The sequence below is a fragment of the Labrus mixtus genome, chromosome 15, assembly GCF_963584025.1.
Source record: "Labrus mixtus chromosome 15, fLabMix1.1, whole genome shotgun sequence".
In the NCBI taxonomy this organism is placed as follows: domain Eukaryota; kingdom Metazoa; phylum Chordata; class Actinopteri; order Labriformes; family Labridae; genus Labrus; species Labrus mixtus.
The window spans coordinates 17,518,298-17,543,005 of NC_083626.1; the positions used below are offsets into that span (position 1 = coordinate 17,518,298).

Sequence of the window (24,708 nt, forward strand, 5' to 3'; positions counted from 1 at the left end):
TTTTACTGTAAGTGTGTGGCTTGGTCAGCGTCACCGCAAGTTCTCCATCATCTCTATCCGATATAGAGCACTTACTTCCTCTTGATTCAACCGAGGAATGAAGAGAAAACCACAAGCAGGACTTTGATGAGGACGCAAATACAGGAGGTGGACAGAGTAATAGAAATATAATGGTAATAGTCTCTTGTTTAAAGGAAGTGCCCAATGTTAAACTAATGATTCGCAGAGAACTGCCACCCTCACCCTCACAGACACACCCCTCTATTAAATACTTGTGGACACTGTGGCTTAAAGACATCCTTTCCTTTGGTTTTTCTCTGAAAGGAAACCTGTCCAGACTTTGGAAAATAGGGTGAAACATGACTCACTACTTTTTTCCACTGCCCAGGGGTTCTAGGATTTTTGCCTTTCACACGAGGTTACAGTGTGAGTCTTTGTGTTGGCCTTGGGCTAGGTGGTTTTTATGTTAGCTTTAGCATAAATACCAGACTATGGTGTTTATTTCTTGAATGACAGCTCACAATGAACTGGTTTTGTGGAGACTGCCACAGAGGTTCTGGATCATTTAAAGATTTCACTTCTTTATTGATGTAATTGTCTATTTTAGGTCTGTTCACCTTTACTAAAAGTACAAATGTTGTCCTTGTTGATAAGCATCAGTCATTTGAGTACTGGCTATTTGTTCTATTTCATGTGGTTGCCCTTGATGTGTCCATCGTATTTCTCTGTAAAATTACCCCACTTCAAGGACAGCAAGATTAGGTATCCAGTACCAGCAAACGCTTGGATTTTCAGAGGTCAGACTTTAATTACACTTAAAATAAATCCATCTAATGGTCATGATTACGTGGATATTTGAGAAGCCTGTTTCTACACTAATACTCCCACCAATCTAAGAGGATCAGGCCGCTCTGACGCCAGTGAAGCCTGCATGATCCAGGAAATGTAAGCAGCTGTGCAGCTGCACCACACGGGCGTCGTACTACAGTATATGTGTCAGGCGGACCCCATGGCTGCTTGGCTCAGCACCATCACATTGATCCGGGTCAAAAGGTCGTTGATTAGTCCGGGTCTTGCAGTCTCTAGGCAATGCCACAGTGTCTGCCACACACTCAGCTTCAGCTCGGCTCACACAGCTGCTGCTGGTCGTCATGGAAACACTCAGACTCCCCGCTCGTTGAGACAACTCCCGAGTCAGCTAAATTATAGTGTGCTGAAAAAAATCCTAAGAGACCGAATACAAACAGAAACACACAAGTACTTGGTAATGACGAATGAGAAAAGTAGTGTTTTTTGCCATCTGTTTAACTTTAACTCATCCTGGATTCCATCATCATGTAGTGACTTCATTGAGCTTGAACTGGTCATCAATGTGTCACTGATGTTTAATACCACTTCAGCTGCTCCTCTCAGTGTGTATCGATCCAAAGTTGTAACATTGTCAGAGTAAAACAGCCTGAGCGCTGTTTTCTTAATCAAACAGCACAGAAGCAATGAACTGGAAAAAAAAGAAACACCGGCACTGTTCACTGCTCTCCAAATCACTCACCACACATCACTTGTTCAAGAAGCCAGAGGGGCTCAGCTCTCACTCCTAATTACCAACTGTAGTAAAGATGAAAGAGAAAAACTAAACAAACTAGAACCAACACAGACGTTCGCTATCCCCGCTTTAGAGATTCCCTGAAAAAACACCACAGGGAATGCACGATTGAAGGCAGCAGAACATCACCCCCAATGTACGTGCTTTATAAAACATGCAGACAGACATGTATATTTCAACGGGCATCGAGAATTAGCCCACATTCAGCAGACAGCTGCGAGCCCACACACCCAAACATAACCCAGACAGAGGTTTGGTTCAGTTGAAAACACATTCATTTTGTAAAGCAGCAGCACCTGCTTCAGACTAATTTACACAACATACAAATACACAGTAATAAAGGTAGAACACATTTTTTTTTTGCAGGGATTTAATGTTCCCATTTGAATTTCCACATTCATAATGCATTTACATCAATGATTTATGATGGATTTAGCGCCATTTGTAACTCACCAGCTAAACTCAGTCTGCCATCTGCCTTCAGTGTTTTCACTCTCTGCCTGAAATGTGTGTAGATCCTTCGTCTCTGGCAGGAAAAATAAAAATAGTCTGATCTAGTCCATGTCTTAGCAGCGCTCGCAGAGAGACGGCATGCTTCTGCTACTACTCCTGTTCCCTCATCGACTCTCTCTAACCACGCTGTTTCCCTCTCTCACTCTCCTCCCTCCTCCTCTTCCTCCTCCCCTCACCCTCTACAAACGCACTCTCCCTGCCCCAAAAAAAAAGGGAGAGCTCCTCCTCGTCGGCTCTCTCTCCCCGTCCTGATCCCCGCACCATTCAGAGCAGCCGACTAAACAATGCCTCTGTCGCCGCTGCTCTGAAAGGAACCCAGGAGCAGTTCTCAGCCGGCAATAATGCCGCTCCAACTGTCACCATGGAAACTAATGACGACCAGTTTGGGGGGGGGGGGGAGTAAAAAATTGGGAGATGGAGAGGGAGGGGAGAGTTAAGTGGGAGAGAGAGAGAGAAGAGAGGAGGAGGGATAGAGAAGGCTGAATGAAAGATGGGGGAAGTGTGTAAGGATCAGTGAGTGTGCCTGCACAGTTGTTGCATGTGTGTGTGTGTGTGTGTGTGTGTGTGTGTGTGTGTGTGTGTGTGTGTGTGTGTGTGTTTGTGTGTGTGTGCATGAGACAGACAGAGAGAGAGAGATAGAAAGAGAGAGAGGGAGGGAGAGAGAGAGGGAGAGAGGATATGATTGAAGTATAGAGGGGGGACTTGAGTAAATTCTTCAAGTATTCATTAGAACATGGCACACTTTTAAGATAAAGTAGTCTATTTAAGCCCTTTTACAAGATTTTCTGATAGTTCAATAGTTGTCTGGTTGGAAAAACATCTCAAATTTGTTTAAAAAAAATACATGTATAAATAATTTTAACAAGCTCCAATTTCCTTCAATTTGATTTGATCTTCTGGTCAAGACACAAATCCAAATTTCAAAAAATGTTGTAACCAAGACTGATTTAAGACAGAAAATGATCAAACATTAACAGAAGGAAGCTGAAACAAGCAAATTTTCAGATTTATTTTCTTTTAAATGACTTTATTTAATTATTTTTTTGTCATTTTTCAATTGATTGTCAGTTTTTAACCAAATGTGTCCAAATAGTTTTCCTTTAAAAAACAAAAAAAAGGGATTTATGATGTTATAATAACGGTATTTGCGGTTGGAACTGTGGTTACCTTTAAGATACATCTAGTACAATACATTTAAGTACAGTATAGCATAAATGGTCCATTTTCAAAATAAAATGAATGATTGATTTTTTTATTCCAAAATGGCAAATTATTGGTATTTTGTTGATGGATTAGATTACTCAAAAATGTTTGTTTGCACTGAATTGCTGCTCAATTATTTCTGTCAATGTTGGTCTCCATTCATCATTCACCTTTAGATGAAATAAAAATAATTTGTATTTCTACAGAGTGAATAATACATGTTGATGTTTCCCTTGGGTGAGCCACATTACTACAAGTCTCCGTGGAGTACATCCGTGTCTCTGTGCCACTTCCCCCCACAGACATTTGGATCACAAAAGCTGCAGCATGACGCGCCCAAGCTGTTCAGACCCTCTTCATATGCACATATAATTACAACAGACCCCCCTTCTTTCTTCATATCTTTCTGTGCCCCCCCTGTTTCAACTCTATAGTTGGACTGACATCAGCCTGAAAGACACGGTGACATTGCCCGACACCATCTCTGAAACCAAAAATGAATGCCACTGATAACCATGGAAACGCTGCAGGAATATCCTCGATTCCTAAAGGAAACGAGGCTTTAAAGCTGGGTGTGAGGAGAGGAGCGGAAGAGAGGGAGAATGTAAAGGGGGGGATGGGTGCTGGTGTTTTGATTTAGATTCAGGAAACGCAGGAGCTTTAAATTTGGAGGAGTTGGGAGCTGGTTAAAAATGGGCCTCTTTCGATCCTCTTGTCTTTACATTTAACAGCAAAGTCCACCTCCAGCAGATCTTTGTAGGCCACCTCCTTCTGACCCCATTGTCAGTGTCAACACAGTGAATTATGCATCACACTGGACGAGGGGAACAGGTGCCTCTCTCCAAGGCAATAAATCTGGCTGCTCAAGCAAGCCATCAGACCTGCTGGGGGGAAATATTCGTACATCAAGGGAGGACGAAGAGGAAAATTCAGCGCTGCAGCATCCCTGCAGGGCAATCCAAAAGAGGGGGAAAAGCAATTTCAGGATCGGTAAAGAACTTCGCCTTTGTGAGTTATCTAATGAGCCATGGTGCTCATGCCCCCTCTTCACACTAAAGGGAGGAATGTGAGCTGTGCGTCAGAGAGGAATGTAAAAATCTCTCACCAACTTTTTCACCTCTTCTGAGCTTACATTAGGTTGACAACACTGCTCAAAATCTGGTTGAAAATGTGTTTCTGTAAGATTAAGCGGTACAGCCTAAAACAAGACCAAAAGATAGAGATACATTCACTGACAGAGAAGAAAGGAAAATGCTCCACGCTGGCACAGTTTTTCTGCCCTTCTGTCACCCTTGATCACTCTCTCTAATTACAAGAATGATCTCCGTCCATCTGTCCACACAGAGGAAACTTTGTGCGATTATTCCCAGAGTCCCTCACACACAACCTCCAAGGCAATATTGACGACTAACACTTGGTCTAAATCATTCTCGCTCTACTGACCTCAGGCGGGCATCTGTCACACATCTGCCTGATGGGATCACCAACCACACACACCCACACAATTCCATCCACGTGCAACTCAGACGTACACAAGGGGTTTGGAAATGACAAGTCATCGGCGCACGTTTAGTGCAGAAATTCAGGAAAAGGGGACAGGACAGACATTTATTAAATGTTGCTAACTGTTGTGATTATGGATTTAAAGTGAAGAAATTAACAAATGCCACCAAAAAAAATGTGTTAACACTATGCAAATCTCTACATCAAAGCCGTTTCCTGCCAAATTTCTTCCAACAGGCTTGTGCCAAATTTGATGTGCTCTCACACAGAAAGTTATACATGACATGTGTGTTCCTGGACACTGAGGACTTAGCCCAGTTAGCATCAGAGGGGACTTGCTACAGAAGTCTGCATAGATTAATACGTTTTATTTAGATCAATCAGCAGGCTTCTGATGCCATGGCACACTTGGTTTTGGCTGCCTCTGTGCACCCTGGAAATAAAGCCGGAAGGAGGACACTGTGCTGTTTTCATGGAGACAATCCACATTCCTCAGCATGTTGACCCAACTCCAGGATTTTTACAAAAAGCCCTCACACAGAAAGACAACCCAAGGCATGCATGCATATAAATAAAGCTACTCACTGGCTAGCGCTGGGGGCTTACAGACACACACACACACACACACACACACACACACACACACACACACACACACACACACACACACACACACACACACACACACACACACACACACACACACACACACATATACTTTAACACATTAACACATGCACACACATAAATAAAAAGCCTGAGCTGAGAAAATGAACGCTTCTGAAGGTCCCGGAGTACCACCGAGACACAACATCCAGACAAAACCTCCGCACACAGAGGTCGAGGAAGGACGCACTGAACGCAGCTGTAGTTTTCCACTGTTACTGACACACATTAATGTTGACTCACTGAGCCCGCAGATCAGCTTTCTCTGCGGGGAATTGCACTCTCAGAGATTCAATAGAGGGATCAATTAGAGCTTTCAGACGGAAATAAGGTAAGATTACAGTTATGAATGAGGACAGGTGAGCTCATGTGTCAGATATAATTGCTTTGACTCTTTTGTTCTTGCAGAAAAGTTTCTTTAATGGCCATACCCAAAAATCATGCTGCTCAAATATTGACCCTGACATCCACCTTTACCAGAAGTCCTCACACATTCGGCTGCTAAAAATCAAAGAGACGATTTAAATTCCTCTAACAAGCCCACTGCCGTCCTTCCTCTCTCACGAGTCAAAGCCTCTCTTTAAAGATAGAGTCATTAATATTTCACCCAGAGGAGAATCTTTTAATTCATTATTAATATTTAAACCTATCTGCTGAGGTCTTATCTGAATTACAAAGAGGCTGGAGTCGAGCATAATCCATGTATCTATGTTACCCCCCCCCCCCCCAACCCACACCCACCCACCCCCTCACACACAAGCAATAGAAAAGAGATGCTCTACATCTGCTCTCCCACTCGTTTAGATGAGTGTTGGTTGCTGCTGGTTTGATCTGGAAATTGTGTTTCTACACTGATCTGATCCCATGCTGTCTGACGGTGCCTGGCCCAGGGGCACCGCAGAGAGGAGAAGGACGAGAGATTAAGTTGGGGAGGAGAAAATGAGGCAAGGAGAAAGGAGCAAAGGCAAGGGCATTCTTTTTAATAATAACATCAATAAGATCTATACTCTGTCAACATTACTACTTTATTGGCAGATAAGTGATAAGTCATCTGAATTTAAATCTCACTTCAATTTTTTTGCTTCTTTGCTTTTTGAACATAAAATTGTAGATATCCTTGAGGAGGATTTTGTCATTATCGAATGATCCCAGCAAGTCCAGTTGGTCCTTTAAAAGTCAAGTATGACAAACAATGTAGTGGCTATAGCTGCCAAAAATAATAGAAGCTGACTGATGTCCGGTTTGCCTGATGAAGGTCTAGTAACAAAACGTTGCCATTAAATATTTGTTTGCAAGTTAGAAAGTGTGCGGGAGTTAATCTTTTGTGTTTTTGATGGACACATTGCTCTACTACACACCTGTCTTGTGAAGTAGATGAGCGAAGGTTTTTTCTATTCAGATTACCAGGGTAACACATACTTTTCCTCAATCTGTCCAATACTCAAAACAACGAGGATATCCAACAGACCACTAACAATACTGCAGATTTGATGCTGTGGATGCTGCTTACGCTGCTCATATTTGACAATAAACTTTTTTTTTTATTTCATTACATCCTCCCAGAAAGTGGCTTCCATGATGTCCTTCAGCTCAAAAAATAAATAAAACTCAGCAGAATATTTCTAATACAATTATAAGGGTCTCAAACATCTCTCCACTGTAGGATGTGTTTCTCACATTGCTGTGTCTATAAGACCAGAGGGGAATGCTTCAGAATGAATCTGCAGTCAGCACTTCAGTAATGGACTCTATGAGCTCTGTGGCAGGATGAGCAAGCAGGGAGTTCAGCCGACAGTGAAGAAATATTAAAAAAACAGCAGACAATACGCTGGGCATGTTATTTGGATTTTATCCCTGCAATGGGGACAGATTACAATATTGTGTGTAAAGCAGAGATTGAATGGAAGATGCTAAAATGATAAACCCTGCACATTACATTTTTTAGGTTTAGAGACTGGGTTTATTTGATGCAGCACTTATGTGCTGGACCAGCTGAGTGCAGAGGTATTATATGTGTCTAAATGTGTACAGTTTATCCCCACCGTACTACTGCATGGTTCTCTGCTTGGATGGGGTTCACATCTTTGAGTTTGGGCTTGGAAGGTGTGATGGTAGTGATCATCCCCATGATGGTTTACTATAGAAGGTGTGACTGCGTGTATATTGTGTGTGTATATATATATGTGTGAGTGTGAGTGTGAGTGTGAGTATGTGTCCACCCACGGAGGGTTCAGTCATCTGATGAGCTGCATGCTCATCTCTCCCTACAGCGCCCAGATGGCCTGTGATTACACACAGCTCAGTAGAGATTACTGTGCAGAGAGATAGAAAGAGAAACAGAGAGTAAAAATAAATAGTTCAGATGAGGAAAAGTTGTCACAGAATGACATGGAAACAGGAGGTATGTGGGGTCAAAGAAATAAGAGTGAGATGATAGCTTCACCTGAGTTAGCAGCATCCACTCACAGAGAAACCTTCTTAACATGTTCATCTGCAAAGAAACATTAAAAACCTCTACTGCATATCATTTCTTTTTTTTTCTTCAAACTTAAGCTTAGATGCTGAACAAGCAAAATAATAAACTCAGGTTAAATGTGTTGTGTCATGATTAAGAAGGTGTGCAGGGGTTAGCAGATGATGGATGGTCTGCCTGGGTTTGAGTGTGTGTGTGTGTGTGTGTGTGTGTGTGTGTGTGTGTGTGTGTCTTGCAAGGAATACACACGAGGGCATTTGTCACCAGCAGCGTTGTGACATGATGGATCGCACTAACAGCACACCCAAAAGAGCATCGTGAAAAATGAGCAGCGCTTTACTGAACCAACACCAGTTAGCTCTCAATGAGTTTACTAGCAGGGCTGTCTCTGGATGGATGACTGATTTAAAATCAGTTTGAATTGTATAGTTCAAACGCCTAAATGTACACGATGTAGCACTGGTTAATTATTGAAAAATGTGGCAACATGTTCTTTCTTTGCCTACTTTCATCTGTACTGCAGTCATCTGTAAGGGCAGAGCAGTGACCTACTTGTGATTTTAATTATGTTGTTCCCATAACAGCATTTAAAACGCTTCCAATATTGCCTCATATCAGGTACAGGGCAATTAACAAGAATGCTAGTCAAAGCCCTGATCAGATAACATTTATTGCCCTCCATAACGACTTGTTTCTTCTTCTCCATAGTATCCTTAACAAAAACATGGAATGGCTGCCCCTTTTATAGCTACTGTTTATGACCCGAAGAACAGACACTGCTAGCTAAAAGTGAATCTTGTCGAATCCAACAAATGTGAGCACATTGTTTTCTAATCCATTGCAGTTCGAGTTCAGGATTCCTTCAGTGTACCAACCCAGGAGCTACAACAATGATATCAATCATGTTTCTTACAAACAGGGGTTTGCCATTTAGCCTCAAGCTGTCTGGTATCAGAATTCGGTTTGTTTTATTACAGTACATTCCTTCTCAATATTGCACCCAACAGACCTGAGTAATGTCTGATACCAAATACTTATCTGATGCTATGGTGCAATTAAAAATAGAGATGGGACCGATCTAATATCAGTACTATCGGGTCTGACATTGACGTAATTTACAGATCGGATATCGGACTGACGGCGCTGATCAACGTCACCGATCAAGATAGATCATTGGGCACTTTAAACATTCTCCGCTCGCCCAGTCTTGCTTTGAAGACGTACAGACGGAACTGTAAAAAGTGCCCACAAATCATCTCCATGACGACGTTCAGACAACATGGAACAACTGCTATATGATCAAAAGTGCAATTCTTACAAGTCGGTTTAAAACATTTAATTTGAAAACCTGGCAGTTGTTGCTGCTTCCTGTTTGTCTGTGCAGCAGGCACAGGGTTCAAATACAATTTGTTGGAATAATTTTACATTATAAAATTGTATTTTATTCTCTGAATAAGAAATGTGTTTACTAACGCTATGTGTATCCTTACACATAATACAGAAATCAACCAGTACAATATAAATTATCATGAAAAGAAATATCAGAATCTTTATCTGTATTGGTATACCTTATGTAAACCTAGGGGAAACACTGGTATCAGAGGATGATACAGATACTGCTTATCGTTTCTGGACAACTTTAATCACAATCAGTATTGGAAAGGAAAAATATGCTTTCAGAGCATCTCTAGATTTACACACACAAAAAAACAACAAAGGAGAAATGGAAAGAATGTCAAACACCCTAAGCTCGAAGTTGAGAACGAGTCAACACATTGATACCTCCGACAGCTTGGCAAAGAGATTAGAGAGATTAACCTTTATTGATCCCCGCAAGGGGAAATTTCAGTTTTTACACTCTGTAGTCATGCAACACACACATAGGCTGAAGTATATACACACATGCACACAAACAGGATCCTATGGACATGCACTAAGGGAGAGATGTCAGAGTGACGGAGCGGCCCACAGCGGGCGCTCCTGAGCTGATGGTGGGGAGGGGGTTTGGTGCCTTGCTCAAGGGCACCTCGGCAGTGCTCAGGAGGTGATCTGGCACCTCTCCAGCTACCAGACCAACTTCCATATTTGGTCCGCACCGGGACTCAAATCAGCGACCCTGCGGTTCCCAACCCAAGTCCCTACAGACTGAGCTACTGCCGCCAAACACAAACACTCGACGTCAGACTGAAACTACTTTCTCCACTCATATTTCTTCCATAGGACACAACAATAATGCAATCCATCACTGAGCGTCGTTTAGAGAAGAAAGCCCACAGGCTACTTATGGTAAAAGCATGGAAGCTTGTTGTGGGTATGAGTGATTTACCTATAAGTGTATTGCTGGAAACTCTCCCAGCTGTCAAATAGATTAGAGGAGGATGATGCTCGTCTAGCTTTCTTGTTTTTGTTTGTCATCACTGAATACAAACAGACATTGCAGCAGAGTCATGCTGTAGAAGAAGGACAGCTTGTGTATGTGTGTGTGTGTGTGTGTGTGTGTGTGTGTGTGTGTGTGTGTGTGTGTGTGTGTGTGTGTGTGTGTGTGCTTGTGTGTGTTTGTGTTCCAGCTTAATGAGACTCATCATTCAGCCTTGAAGAGCTGCCCTGTGATTGATGGCAGTTTAACACCCTGCGCAACATGTGTTCCATATTTCTTTCAATGATGATTTTGGAAACAACGACTTAGCTTCAGGCATTTAAAGAAGCAAACAGTGAGCAAGCTTTTCATGCACTCAGCCGACACGCTTGTGTGCGCACACACAAACAGAACGCACACACACATGCATGCACTCAAACACAGATGCCAAGTGGCCGAAGGCAGTTTGTTGTTTTATTACATTCTGACCTTTCAGGATCGATGTAAATCTAATGAAGTGCTTGTTAGTGGCTTAAGTCCTCGGCGGGAAGGAATGAAAAAGCTGAAAGCCCGAGATAAATGTTTGGGGAAGATAATCCACAACGGGGCCACAGGAACAGGATCCATCTGTTTGGATGTAGCTCTCATCTCCTCATTAGGCACAGGGCGTTATGACTGTCCTGTGATGAGAGCTGGGGGTGGCCGCAAGGCATGGTGGGAGAGGGCAAAACGTGCAAAGAGACTTTGTAAAAGTTCTAATTCCTGAGTGAATGATCTCAACATCAACTTCTGTCAAAAATGCAAGTCATCTTATTGTGTTGTTTGCTCTGCAGCTATTAAAGCTCTAAGTCAGAGGCAGACATCTCGCTCCCATAAAAATGTGCTATCCTGTTTCACAGAGTCGTTACAGAGACAGAGCAGCATAGCATGATAAACGAGCGACATTCAATGGTGCAGGCTATAATGGGAGAAAGGAGAGGAGACAGTGGAGAGTCAGCCTGCTGTTGCCAGGGTGACCTTCAGTGTGAAGCACCCCGATGTCACCCAGAATGAGAGCAGCTCGGCCTGATATGTCTGGGAGCACAGAGATAGCGAGGCTTTAAGCAGACATAGAGTGCGATAAGAATGATGTGATCTCAAAATAAAAATAACATTATTCTTCAGACATTTGAAATAAGTTGTATGGAAGATAAACATGTGGCTTTTGACTACTTCAACAATGCTCTTGACCTATCATTTCAGCACAATACTTCACCATGTAAACCAAATAGAAATGGTTTTCCTTTTCATGATATTTTGAGGACTCGTTCAAGGCCTACAAGAGGTTAAATAATCCAAGGGGAAGGTAAAATACACATAATCCTCTGTTGCAGAAATACATTTCCCCTGCTTTTGAATCTCATATTCTTTTTACAGCCACTTTAGATTTACTATGCAAACCCAAGAAAAGAAACAACTGATTTAAATTTCACTCCTACTATAAATCTTTTTTTTTTTAACACACAAAAGACAAGACAAGGTTACAGTTTCTTGTCTCGGTTGGCTTGAAATTAGGAACTACAAAGCATAACAGTGCCATCTAGTGGTGGAATAATGACGTCACACTCTGCATAGCAGCAGCTAAGTGTGGAGAGTTCTAGGAAAATACATGGGCAATAAAAAAAATCACTGACATTATTAAATCCTATCTTAACAATAAATCAAAGATGGGCAGTGTAGAGAAAGCTGTTTCTCTTGCTTTATTTCATGAGTCAGCTTTTTATGAGTGACTATAAAAAGAGCTGAGATTTAAGATGACAGGATGAGGCTGAAGCAGAGAGAAGTCTGCAGTCAGTATAAATCAGAACACAAAGATTTTTTCCACTGACAGCAGCATGTGTCATATTACAGAAGTAATACCACATGCTAACTCAGGCTAAGCAACAACGAAAAACATACTTACAGCAGAGGGGACTTGGGGACTATGAATAGCATGCAGTAAATACAGAAAAAGCTGCACACAGAGTGAGTTTCCTCTTTGTTACTGCTTTATGAATGAGTGTTCAACCAGCCGCGGGGCTAATCTGTGTCGGGCTAAGACGGACAGTGTGATGATAGAGCTGAGGAGAATAGAAAAAAGGAAAGGTTTCCTGCTGACCGACAGACCCAGAGTCTGTGTTTAACCCACCATGAAGAGTAGAAGTCTAAAAGAAGAATGCTTAAAATGTTCCGCAGGCCATATAGGCTGTTGTGTTTCAGTAGCAGCATTAAGTGCTCTGTGTAAATGCATTCTTGTCAATAATTAAGAGACTTAAAGAGAGCAATATGAGAGACAATGGTCAAGACAACAGAAAGGGTGAAGCAGAGGGGAGGAGGAGGTGAGGTCGGGGGTGTGTGAGAGCACCCAGGGGAGGGAGAGCATGGAGAATTCAACACAGGCTGCCTTTGTTAGCTGCAATCAGCCAGACTAGGAAGACATTTACAACCTGGTTTATGGCTTCATCAGGTGAGTGAATGTGAACGAAGGAGGGGTGTGTGTGTGTGTGTGGTGTGGTGTGGTGGTGAGGAGGGCAGGAAGGGGGAGAGAGAGGCTAAATATAGCTGAGAGAGGTCCAGGATGAAAAGTTTAAAAGGAACATAAAAAATTAAAAAAGCATGCAGACTAGTGCTGGCCCTGATCATACTGACAGGATCAGATGTTAAGATTGATTTTTTTTTTACATTCCGGGCAGTGGCTGGTTTCATTTCACGCTGGTAGCATATTCTATTCTAGGAATTTGACATGGCTAATCGATTTGATTATCAGAGTTACATCACCAGCATGTGGAAACACAGCTGCAAGCGAGGACAGATTTTTCAACTAGCACTGCTGGTGTGTTCAAGGGCGCTTTGATTGACACACAGAAACCATCATTTCAAAGTGGCAGTGTTTGGTTATTGGCAGGCTTGTCCATCCTCAGCAGCCGACTCTCAAATCTCAGATGAGTGTCTGTCCTTGAAAGTCTCTGTCCTTGTATCAGCTTCTGCTCATAAACAAAAGGCCAGATTGATTAATGCAACCTTGACAGAAAATAATAAGTGTTTTCCGGAAGATTTTGCTACCACCGAGAAATCTATAGTGACTGTCTGGGACCAAATAAATAATACATCTAAGAACATCCTATATACTGTGGGATAAATTCAACCCTATAGACTCATTCAGGATTTTTGAGGCAATATATTATTATTTTTTTTCCCATTAATGGAAAGGGACAGGGAAGAGGCAGACAGGAAACAGGATGGGAGAGTCAAGAGGGGGGGGACATATGACAAAGGTTACCATCTGGAGTTGAACAGTTGTGACCATGTGGCCATGTGGCATGCCCTGTAACCATTCAGACTGCTTTTAGATTCTTGACGATGTTTCTAGTTCAGATTATGACCGGGTTACTTACAAACTTAGAAGCATATGCACACTTGGTGATCATTGGTGACCCTTTAAAGGCCGGTGATAATGTTTAATCTGCACAAGTTTGATCAAATCCAAGAAGTCAATCTTGAAGGGCATGAACTAATTTCAACCACAGCTTTATACTGTCTAAAGATTGAGTTGCTGGTCCTCCAAGCAAATATGTGTGGGAGCATGAACGTTTGCATGTATATAAGTATTAGCCCGGACATGAGTTTGTGTCTTTCATACTGAGTAGTTTCCTGTTTTCTTTCTCCCTTTTTAATTCTCTGCTTTGGAATAACTTACTGAACGGTCTCATAACATTTTAAAAGTAGGAACATCTATCTTTTCAGAATGTTTATCATTACTGAGCATTCAAATAGATGCCTATTGATTAAATATAACCGGAAAATTGAGAAGGAAGTGTTTAAAAAAATAGCTTTTTGGTGCAAAGCATTGTTCATGTAGACTGTTTATGTTTTTTTGTAACGCAGATATTTTTCCGCAAGGTGACCTCAAAAATCCTAAATTGATTAAAGAATGATATAAAAGAAAAGGAACTTTAAGCTGGGCACTGTTGATTTAAGTAAACACATATATAGCAGGGGAAATAGTGTATTTGATTGGGTCTGTTTTCAGCTGAAGATTTAGTGCAAAAGAGAATATTAAGAGAAGCTGAGTAACAATAAACTACAGTGACAATGTTCTTTGTTATAAATGAGCACACCATCCATTACAATAGTGTCGCCTTATTGATGCTTAAGACAACAATGGAGGTCTAAGGCAAATAAATATATATAATATCAGGTTTTGGATGTACAGACAATACTAGATTTGTTTTTTGTTCACAGGATTTGATGACAATGGGGAAATATCTACCACTGGATTGGTCCTTTTATATTTGTTTATATAAGACACTAACAGGGCAGGATATTTAAAAAACACAGTTTCTACACGATCCCTTCATTTTGCACTAGTCGACACTTAAGTTAAACTTTCTTTTGAGGGTAAAACTTCACATTCAGTGTTGGCCATTAAAGCTGTGAACCAGAGTGCCGACGCTCACGTCTAACCTAGAGGTGACCTCTACCTGGCCCCCCCTCCCCCTCCCCCTCTTCCTCCTCCATCCTCGTCTCCCCTTCCCAGATTCCCCCTGCCTCACCCCAGTGTGTACAGGAAGCTGTGATTCCAGCGATCCTGCTCCTCTGATGAACAGAGAGGAAAAACACAATGCCTTCAGTGTGCTAGAAAAGAGCTCCACTAATAAAATGCACACACAGACACACAGACACAGACACACACACACACACACACACACACACACACACACACACACACACACACACACACACACACACACACACACACACACACACACACACACACACACACACACACACACACACACACACACACACACACAAAGGGAGAGAAATAGAATGGAACATGCTTTTACTATTAAGGCTCAGTTTTTTTCTTTCCATATGACTTTCCCAGGAAAATCCCCCTCATCAGGGTAGGTCCGATCCAGACAGACAGCAGAGCGGAGAAGAGACGCAGATACAGTAACACACACACACACACACACACACACACACACACACGGCTGCGGAGAAACTGACCTGAGACACAAACAAAGACTTTTAGGGTGTGAAAGGCATCTGAACTAGGCCAACTTTTCTGATTTGAAACTTTTTTCCCCCGTTTTTTTTTTTTTTTTTTTTTCTTTTGGACAGCCTACAGAGTCAAAGATCCTCAATGAGAACTCCCACTCTCAGAAACTTTCAAGTTCTCCAGACTAGCATCTGGCTCACATACTGCTTGCAAAGGGGATGATATTAATTTAGTCTCGGGGGTAATGCTTAAAATCGAACTAGTCAGTCGTGCATTGGGGGACACGAAAGTAATTCTGTCCATTTCTTGAAGTCCTCAACAGTTGGTACCATTTAGAAAAACTAGGTCATTTCCGCCTTCTGTGTGTGTGTGTAAGTATGTTTGTGTGTGTGTCAGCCAGACCCTACTATAAGCCAAAAGACCTCCAATATAAACAAATTGTGCAGGAAGGACTGCTACTCTCAATAGAAACATCCTAAAATTAAGCAGTGTTTTACTCTTCAGATATCTTTGCTTTCACGCGCCAGTTTACAAATTTAAATTCATGTGTTCATATCTTTTCCTCATAGCATATTCAGCTCAGCTCCACGAGTCGGACTGTTCTGTGAGAGGTGTCAAAGTCAGCTGCTGTTGATCTGTGAATTAGTTGTTATGAATGCCAACTTGTTCGTTGCATCACAGGAATTCATGCACAGCTATTAGAAGTCCACCCAACTGTGGCTTTGATTTCATACAGATGGCAATAAAGATCATTTATGAGTCCTGTGTTGAGGAAATAAACAATATAAACTACAAACTCGTATGTGGAAACTAGATGAAGGTCCTTACTATCTGCCCATTGAATGGAGGCCTGGGTACATTAGACATGCTTTCACTCCATTCTGATGCAGTCAGATGAAACTAGACATGCTAACTATCAGCTAACCTCATATCTATTGTCAACAATTTAGCAGTGAAAAAAAAAAAAAAAAGGTATTTGCAGAAACATATTGCAAACACAGGCGATGGACACAAACAAAGCAATAGCTAATATATGCACTCTTTAATGTTTACACTCTTGTGCTTCTTATCATTATCTCAATATCAAACAATGTAATTGCATACTTTTTAGATCAGTTTGGGGCACTTTGACAGCCACAGAAGGTCTCTGAGTGAAACTTCACTGCTGTAAAACACACACACAGTGACAGTGCTGTTACACCTCCCCCTCAAAGAACAGGACAACAGGCGTTTGATAACAAGCAGAGTGTGGTGTTGAGAGAAGCCGAGGAACCATGCTGATTGACAAGATACAGTATATTACCGTATTTTGCGCAAATATGTCCCTGCTAGTGTCTATGCAGATGGATTTATTGATATATTTGTATGCAATCCTGAGACATAAATTAGTTTGATGAGAATCTGCGCCGGTAAAGCTGCTGAACATGAGACTACAATGACACTAAATCTGTTCTGACTAATTTTCTTTAATTTTCTTTTCTTGCTTCATCCATCACGTCCCCTTTCCTCTTAGCCTCAGTGTGATGGAATTCACACTCAGCCAGTCTATCAAACAGTACGCAGACAGACTGAGTATGAGTAACCTTAGCTGTGTATTTACACATGATCCCGAATGTATCCAAGAATGCTCAATTTAAGAGAAATCCATAGTTATATTGAGGTCAACATGTGTACATTTGCACTCATATCTTCCTGGATAATACAGGAAACCTGATGATACATCAGAGGAAGAGGGAAGTCTGCAACAGTTTAGTTCGCTTACAATAGTTTGTGGCATTTCCTTAGAATGAAATGACAATTCAGGGAACATGATTAAAAAACACTTCATGTGAAATTCATGATCTCATCCATGAACATTATTTTCATCTCAGTCATGTCGGGTTTGACGATGGTTATTGAATAATGAAGACAACAACTCCCATGAAACCATTTCATAACATCATTAAAATACAACTTGTGTTATTGTTTTGATTGAGAGATCCTTAGTTATACATGCTGTGTCAAAAACTGAGATGAACTATCTGTAATTTGTGAAATCTACTTTGGCCTTCTGAAATAAACTACCACTCAATTGAACTTTTCCACACTTAAGTTGTAAAAGATCGGGGTCGCAGATGGCCTGGTGGTTAGGTCGCACCCTGTGGAGGTCATGGTCCTCGGGGAGCCGCAGCCTGGGTTCAGGCTCAGCCTGTGGCTGCTCTCTCCCTTTCCCCACTCTCTCTCCCTGTTTCCCTACTCTATCCACTGTCCTATCTAAATAAATGACAAAAGATCCAAAATACATTAAAAAAAGTGTGAAATTTTTAAAAATACATTTTCAGGAGTGCGTAAGTGAAAACAACTCTAACTTCATATGTAGGAGTCAAAACTAGAAAAGGTCAGGACCATCTGTCTAGTTTCTACTGGATGGAAACATTAAGGTGTGGTGATACGTACTCTCAGTGTGACAAAATGATTTCTCAGTTTCATGTAGTAAGCATTAACAATTGCTTTACAATTGCATTCTGATGGAACAACAACTGTACAGCACACTTCAAAACACACCTCATAGAGCAACGTGCCTGCAAGTGACTCAAAAACCTGTTAAGCAGGAGTGTTAGTATAACAACACATTTTCTTATTCCACACAGTGACGGTTAAATGCAACGCTGTGTCAACACATCGTCCTATATGCATGTCTCATGTGTGATTTCTGGGCTGCTGCAGTGTTGAGTTAAACAAGCTAAGCTAATAAAACACGATCTTATCTACTGCAAAGGTAGACTTGAAGTCATTTAACACAAACACTTGATGATAAGTGACTTTTACAATCTCTTACAGCGCTCAGATAAAGACTTTATGATCGAGTTTCTTCAGGCCTGAAAGTGAAGAAAAAGACACAAAACTTGGCCCGACAGTAAAGGGGGTCAATCACATCACAGTCATGTTACACACATCTACACACAGACACACACAACTGCAGTGCCGCCTTAGCTGAAGCCTTCGCAGCAGCAGGACCCACACATGACCACCATTAGGAAAATCAATGTGACACTCTGGCAGGCCGGGAACAAGCCTGAAGCTCCTGAATGGCCTGGAACTGAGTCATGCTGTCTCTCTCACACACACACACACACACACACACACACACACACACACACAGGCAGAGTAACAGGATGAGACGGAGCGATGCAGGAGGAGAGAGATGTACGGGATGTTAGAGATGGGTGCTTACAGGAATACTCAAGATGTTGGGTGACTTGTCTGTTGGTCACCTTGAGAAAGTAAACATCAAACTCTAAGTCTGGGGATTAGAATGATACTGTTGCAGGATCATTGTCTGGAGACATGTTTATCGAGGCTTAGCATGAAGACTTAATTCATTATATTTCATGTTTTAACCTGTGCAAAAAAGACACTTTGTGATTGTATATTAGGGTATATTGGAGCTTTTTTTTTTTTTATACAAACAGCAGTGTTGAAGTCTCACTGAGCGCACAGCTCTGACTGCAGTACAGGAAGACACTCTCCATGAGCACCAAACAAATGAAAGCATCAAGACTGTGACCACAAGGCTTTAACATGCCGTGCACAGTCATTACATTTAGCTGTTGTCATGCCACAGAAATAGTTTTCAAAAGCCTGAAGATGTACACCAAAAATTTGCTTACATACTGAAATACTAAGCCCCCAAGCTTATTTCTGTATGGAACCAATACAACAACAACAGCATTGGTAATCTGAGATGTATCGATATCTTTTTTTAGTCCACATACAGACACTCAGGCTTGAGGTATCAGCCCATAGAGAAACAATACCAGTGTTTTAATTATAAACTGTAAGCCTTAATGATTATTCTTTCATGTGTAAGGTAACAACAGACTTTACATTTCTCTTCTAACTTTGTAAAACAAAACTTAGAAACTGTGGAGATATTAAATAATGGTTGAACTTGTTGGCATAGCAAGCAAGAAGTCCCAAAGCAACATGGCCGCTGGTCAAGTCATTTACACATGACCTAGTATATTACAGTGAGATGATCGGCAAAAAAACCACTGTCGGACACTACTCGCCGTCTTGCCTGGCGCTTATGATGTCCTTGCTGTCACGTAGTTGAACCCCCTCGTCGCTCTGCAGTTTCACTTTGCACCCCATTGTGTGATAATAATTGTCACTTATAACTCGGACACCACTACATGATGTGATTTCAGTAGTAAGTGTACTATAAAGTCAGTAGTGGGTGATTTCCGACAGCCTCAGATCTTAGCATACAAATATCGACTAAACTATTTGAGTTGGGGGAAAAAAAACGACCCAAGATTAGCCAAACTGTCAATAATACCTGATCTAGTATATAGAATCAGATTAACACTGGATATCAGTACCTGATCGGTGCATCACCATGACAAATATCGTATCACTCACTTAAGGATATATTTAACTAGAACTGGATTTACCTTAGGGTAGGATAACGCTAACTATTTCATGATTCAGATGATTGAGGTTAACCTAAATTTATACATTATGTGCACCTAATATTTCCCACCAAGCCAACAGTTAACACAGAGCAGCATGGGGTCTGCATTATAAAGGACACTTTTCATATTTCGCCCCTCACTAGGTGACAGGTAAACTGACAAATGAGACTATGGCAGTCAAAATTGTTCATAAAAACGAGAGAGAGAGTAACAGCAGCTCAAAAGAGTGGGAACGAGGGGAGCCGGGCAGATAACATTCTCCCCGTCCTCCTCCCTGACTCCCCAGGCTCTGTGTTTATCTAACACCGAGGGGAGATGTTTACATTGGCCTGGTTAAACACAGACAGGCCCAATAGCTTTTGTTAATAATAAATAACCTAAACAGCCCGCAAGGACGTCCATACTGGAGCATGGAGTTGGCACGCGTGGACCACCATTGTTCTCCTAGGACACATTCACCCACTTCAGGTCACAGAGATGGTTCACAGAGTTTGGAAACAAATTATGAGGATTGAGGTGGAATTCAAACTTAAGAGGAATGCCATCTAGTCCAACCCAGTTTATTTGTGATGTGGTTTGTTTTTAATAGATCCTCCAATGATTGGATGTAAGCTGCATTAAACCCTTTTCGACCCTCCCATCATAAACACCAAAATAAGCACTAGAGCGCACAGAGGGCTGCTTGGATTCCCACGTGGAAGGAATAGAGTTCAGAAATGGGGAAAAGACATTTATATTTCATCTGATGGCAGTTGCAGGGAGCACTAGAGCCGTATGTGTGTGTGTGTGTGTGTGTGTGTGTGTGTGTGTGTGTGTGTGTGTGTGTCTGTGTGTGTTTGGGAGGGGGCAGAGATTGATCGTGGACAGTGTGGGAGAAAAAGAGAGAACTGCAAAATAAGAGCAAGGCCTTGGGAACGAATGTGTGTGTGTGTGGGGGGGGGGGGGGGGGGGGGAGAAACTATACACCGCTGGACTGCCGGAAAAGGAAACCCAGCCAGAAGAACGGTAGATCAATTCCTCCCCCGAGTCTCACAACAAACACTCTCTCTCTCTCTCCCCCTTTTTTTTTCTCTTCTCCCTGCATAGCTCACCTCTGCTGCAGCCTGATATCGTCCCATCAGCACTCCATCTCTATAACTCTACGTATAACAACCCCCCTCCCCCTTCTTTGTCTGCATGCTATAGTACTTTATTCCACGGGCCTCAGCTGTAAAAGACGTCCAGAACCTAAGACGTTTTTTCAATGGAGTTTGGTTCACACTGCAACTCATTATGGTTATTAATGGAAGGACTATTAAGCCGAACGCCCCAGATCTGTCATCTCCTCAAACACACAACACAGGAACAATAATGTGGACATGGCTAATAAGGAATGCATAGTGGGATTAAAAAAGAAAGAAAACAAGAAGAGCCCCTCCTTTGTGACTGTGGTTGAAAAAAAAAAAAACTGTAGTCAAGAAATGCATCTCACGATTAAAAATATCTCTGCAAGAGGAAACCACACAGAGACACACACACACACACACACACACTCTTCTTCAAACACCTAGATCCTGGCAGACAGATGGACACACACACAGACACTTTCAATACATCTGTAATCTCATGAGCTCTGCATCACACACACACTCTCCTGCTCTGAAACACAATACCACACAGGGACATTTAAAAACCACATCTCCCATTCCTGATTATCACAATTCGCATTCTTTTTTTAGTTACTGTTTGATTTCCAGTCATGTACTTACAACAATGTGTGTGTGTTTTAGTGTGTTTTAGTGTGTGTGTGTGTGTGTGTGTGTGTGTGTGTGTGTGTGTGTGTGTGTGAGAGGGGGCCTGCGTCAGATTGGGGCAATTGTGAGGTCACAGCTCTCCCTCTCCCTCTCCCTCTCCCTCTCTCTCTCTCTCTCCGGGTTTGGCACGGCTTGGCTCCTATTCTTGCCGTGTCAGCTCAAGCCTCCCAAACAGACCATTAATGCTCCTCTCAGTGTGTTTTTGTGTGGAGCAGCCTCAACAAGCAGAAAGCAAATAACTCTTCCCCTTGTTTTGGAGTTGATGCAGGCCCGTCCTGCAGCTGTCCTGTTGACAGCTGGCTGAAGCGTTTTGGAATGCAACTCCTGTACGCAATGCAAACCGTGGCCGTTTGAAAACCACTTGAGGAAAACCGCAAATATAAAGAAGACAGAGAGACGACTATGAAGGCTTCGTTTCTGAGAGAGATTCACTCACCAGTAGCTGAAACCCCCTGCATCTTGCACAAACTTCTTCCCCGGTCTTTCTCCGCTGAGTCCGTCCTTTCCTCGGGAGAAACTGGCAACAACGTCGGTTAATACTCCACTACTTCTTCACAGCCTCATTTTCTCCCCCGTTAGGCAACAAGAAAAATAAAGAGACGCTTAAAGAAACTTCATGGTTTCCTAAAGGGCGCGAGAGTTTTCAACCCGGGTCATTTTAATGGGCTGAATAAAGGCAGTGTAGTCGGTCATGTAGACCTCCTCTCTTACTACTCCCTCTTCACAAACTCTTTCCTCTCTCTGTCTGAGCCGCTGGAAGAAAAGAAAACGCGCGCTCCTGCCACGAGGCGCGCGCACGAGAGCCCCATTCATTGAGCGTGAATGCCAGATAGAAAGATTATAACCGGTTTAATCTATCCTGTGGCTCACTGCTTGACTTTAACACAGGTGTATTTAACTTTATGTTTCCTACTTTTGCTTTAGTTCACTGTTTGTCAGTGAAGTTGCATTTTCAGCCATGACATGCCTCTCGGCACACTGGCATGACACGGATTGTCACGTGTGGCCATGGAAAAGGATGAGGTCTATTTTAAGACATCTCTCTGCTTTGAAAACTCCACAGCTGCCTATTAGTGTGGAAAAGGAAGACTATTGGCACACTGCGTTTCCATGTAAGCGCTCAGACTTTTGATTGATTATCTTGAGTCTTAAGTCAGCTGCTGTCAGCTGCCTCTGTGAATCATTGTAAACAGCAATAAGGACCAGGCAGATTGGGAAAACAGGTCTTGGATTTGCAGATTGGTCGAGTCATAAAATGCAGCTTCTTTTGTTTGTGCATGTTCTGCTCATCCAAAGTCTGATATTATATTAGTAGGCTATATCAAATTTCTCTTTGTATGCAGTATAGTTTCTATTTCACATGCTGCAGCCATTGTGGTCAAGTGTTTGATCTTTAAACTTTCTTGTCTGCAGTGGTGGCAAGAATGAAAAATGTACACACATACAAAATGAACCACAAAAATGTGTGTTGTTAGTTTTTTTAAATACCATTTTACATTTCATTGAGGCATATAGTTATATTAACTGTGTTTCAATGGGTAACATACTTCTCAGGTTATTATTTTACATTTAAAGCAGATAGTAGGTTTCTTAATTGTATTGTATCATTATAGAATAAAGTTATTTCTAATCTTTCTGGTTAATAACTCAACAAGAAAATGCAGTTTGAGCCCCTTGCACTGTTTGAGCGCCGGTGGCTTGGCGGTAGAGTTGGTTGTCTTTCAATCGGAATGTTGGGTGTTCGATCCCCAGCTCTGGCAGGCACATGTCCAATGGGTCCTTGGGCATGACGACACTTAACCCCAAGTTGCTCATGCTTGCTTCTAGGTGGCGTATACATGTGTATGAATGGGATTTAGCTAATACTGATGGACACTTTACATAGCAGCCTCTGCGTGTGAATGGGTAGATGTGACCTGCAGTGTAAAAGCACTTGAGTAGTTAGAAGACGAGATAAGCGCTATACAAGCTTGAGATTTCGAAAACCACCAAAATGTGATTTTCCCTTCAAATTCAGACTTCGCTATACTTCATTAAAAATATGCATTTGATACTCGGTGAGCCAAATTATCCAAATATTACCACAATCACCCAGATTAGAGAGAAGACCACATGACCACAAAAGTGTGTAGCATCATTTTGTTTGTATGCCTTCCAACCCTTGATTAATCATCTTATGACATCACAGATTTATCTTATCTCTTAATATTAGACCCATTCACTGGCTGGGAAGCACTGAACTAAATGACCTGACAATCTCTTACTCAGCCATACAGCTAAGATAGTAACATTCTTCAAAATGATCCATCAGTAACAGTCGGATGCCATATACTGTAAACTCCTCAAAAAAAAGTTTGGAAAAGTTATTTCGGTCAATTATTTTGCCCCTTTAATAATTTGAATTGGTGTTGTATTATTAATTGTTGGAAAGCCTGACTAGTCACCTTTACAACGAGGTATAACTTATAAGGATCGTGCATTCGTGGAATGAGCAACAGAGCTAAACCTGTGGGTAGCGCCCCCAAAAAATGTGCCAAACCCCTTCAGTATTCAAAGTTTTGAATGTAGAACTTTTTGAGGATTTCTTTGTGTGGGATGGGTAGGATTTCAGCATTGCTTATGTCGATTTATTTCCTTGATTATGTCATTACAATCCATCTCCAGGAGCATGACTGTGTGGTTGTGTCCAATCCTCCTTACCACTCTCTGTGCATTGTGTCTCTTTGCCCTCCCCCATTTTTTTGAAACACGTGTCGACTCAGCCACACATCATTAACCCCTTTTGTGGCTGCACGCTTTTCATCTGTCCCAGACCAACACAGACAACAGCAGGGTCTCTGATGATAATGGCTCCCTGTGTTGGCTGCCGGCCACCTCAGTGACCTGTGCTGCTCTCTAATAAACCACGTCTATCAATCACCTCCTCCCTTACTTATATCAGCTGTGCATTAATCACATAAACTAACAAACATTACTTTGATTTTGCAGATGTAAAAATTAACCAAAAATAATAAAAACGCCCCTCCATTTTGCTAGATTTTTCATTTCTTTGCTTAACAGAATAATACTGTTCAGAGTTTGAAAAGCCAAGTTCTTTTTGGATGACTGAACTCATGTT

General features: G+C 41.8%; 1 protein-coding gene across 1 annotated transcript in view; it reads right to left on the minus strand.

The window, feature by feature from the left end:
* Nucleotides 1-22,176, minus strand: part of fgd (faciogenital dysplasia) — a 54,476-nt gene extending 32,300 nt beyond the window's left edge. The window contains exon 1 of the mRNA XM_061056911.1: nucleotides 22,027-22,176. Coding sequence (XP_060912894.1) covers nucleotides 22,027-22,048 — 22 coding nt within the window. The 5' untranslated portion in view covers nucleotides 22,049-22,176. The remainder of the gene's footprint in view (nucleotides 1-22,026) is intronic.
* Between the last annotated feature and the right edge of the window lie 2,532 nt (nucleotides 22,177-24,708).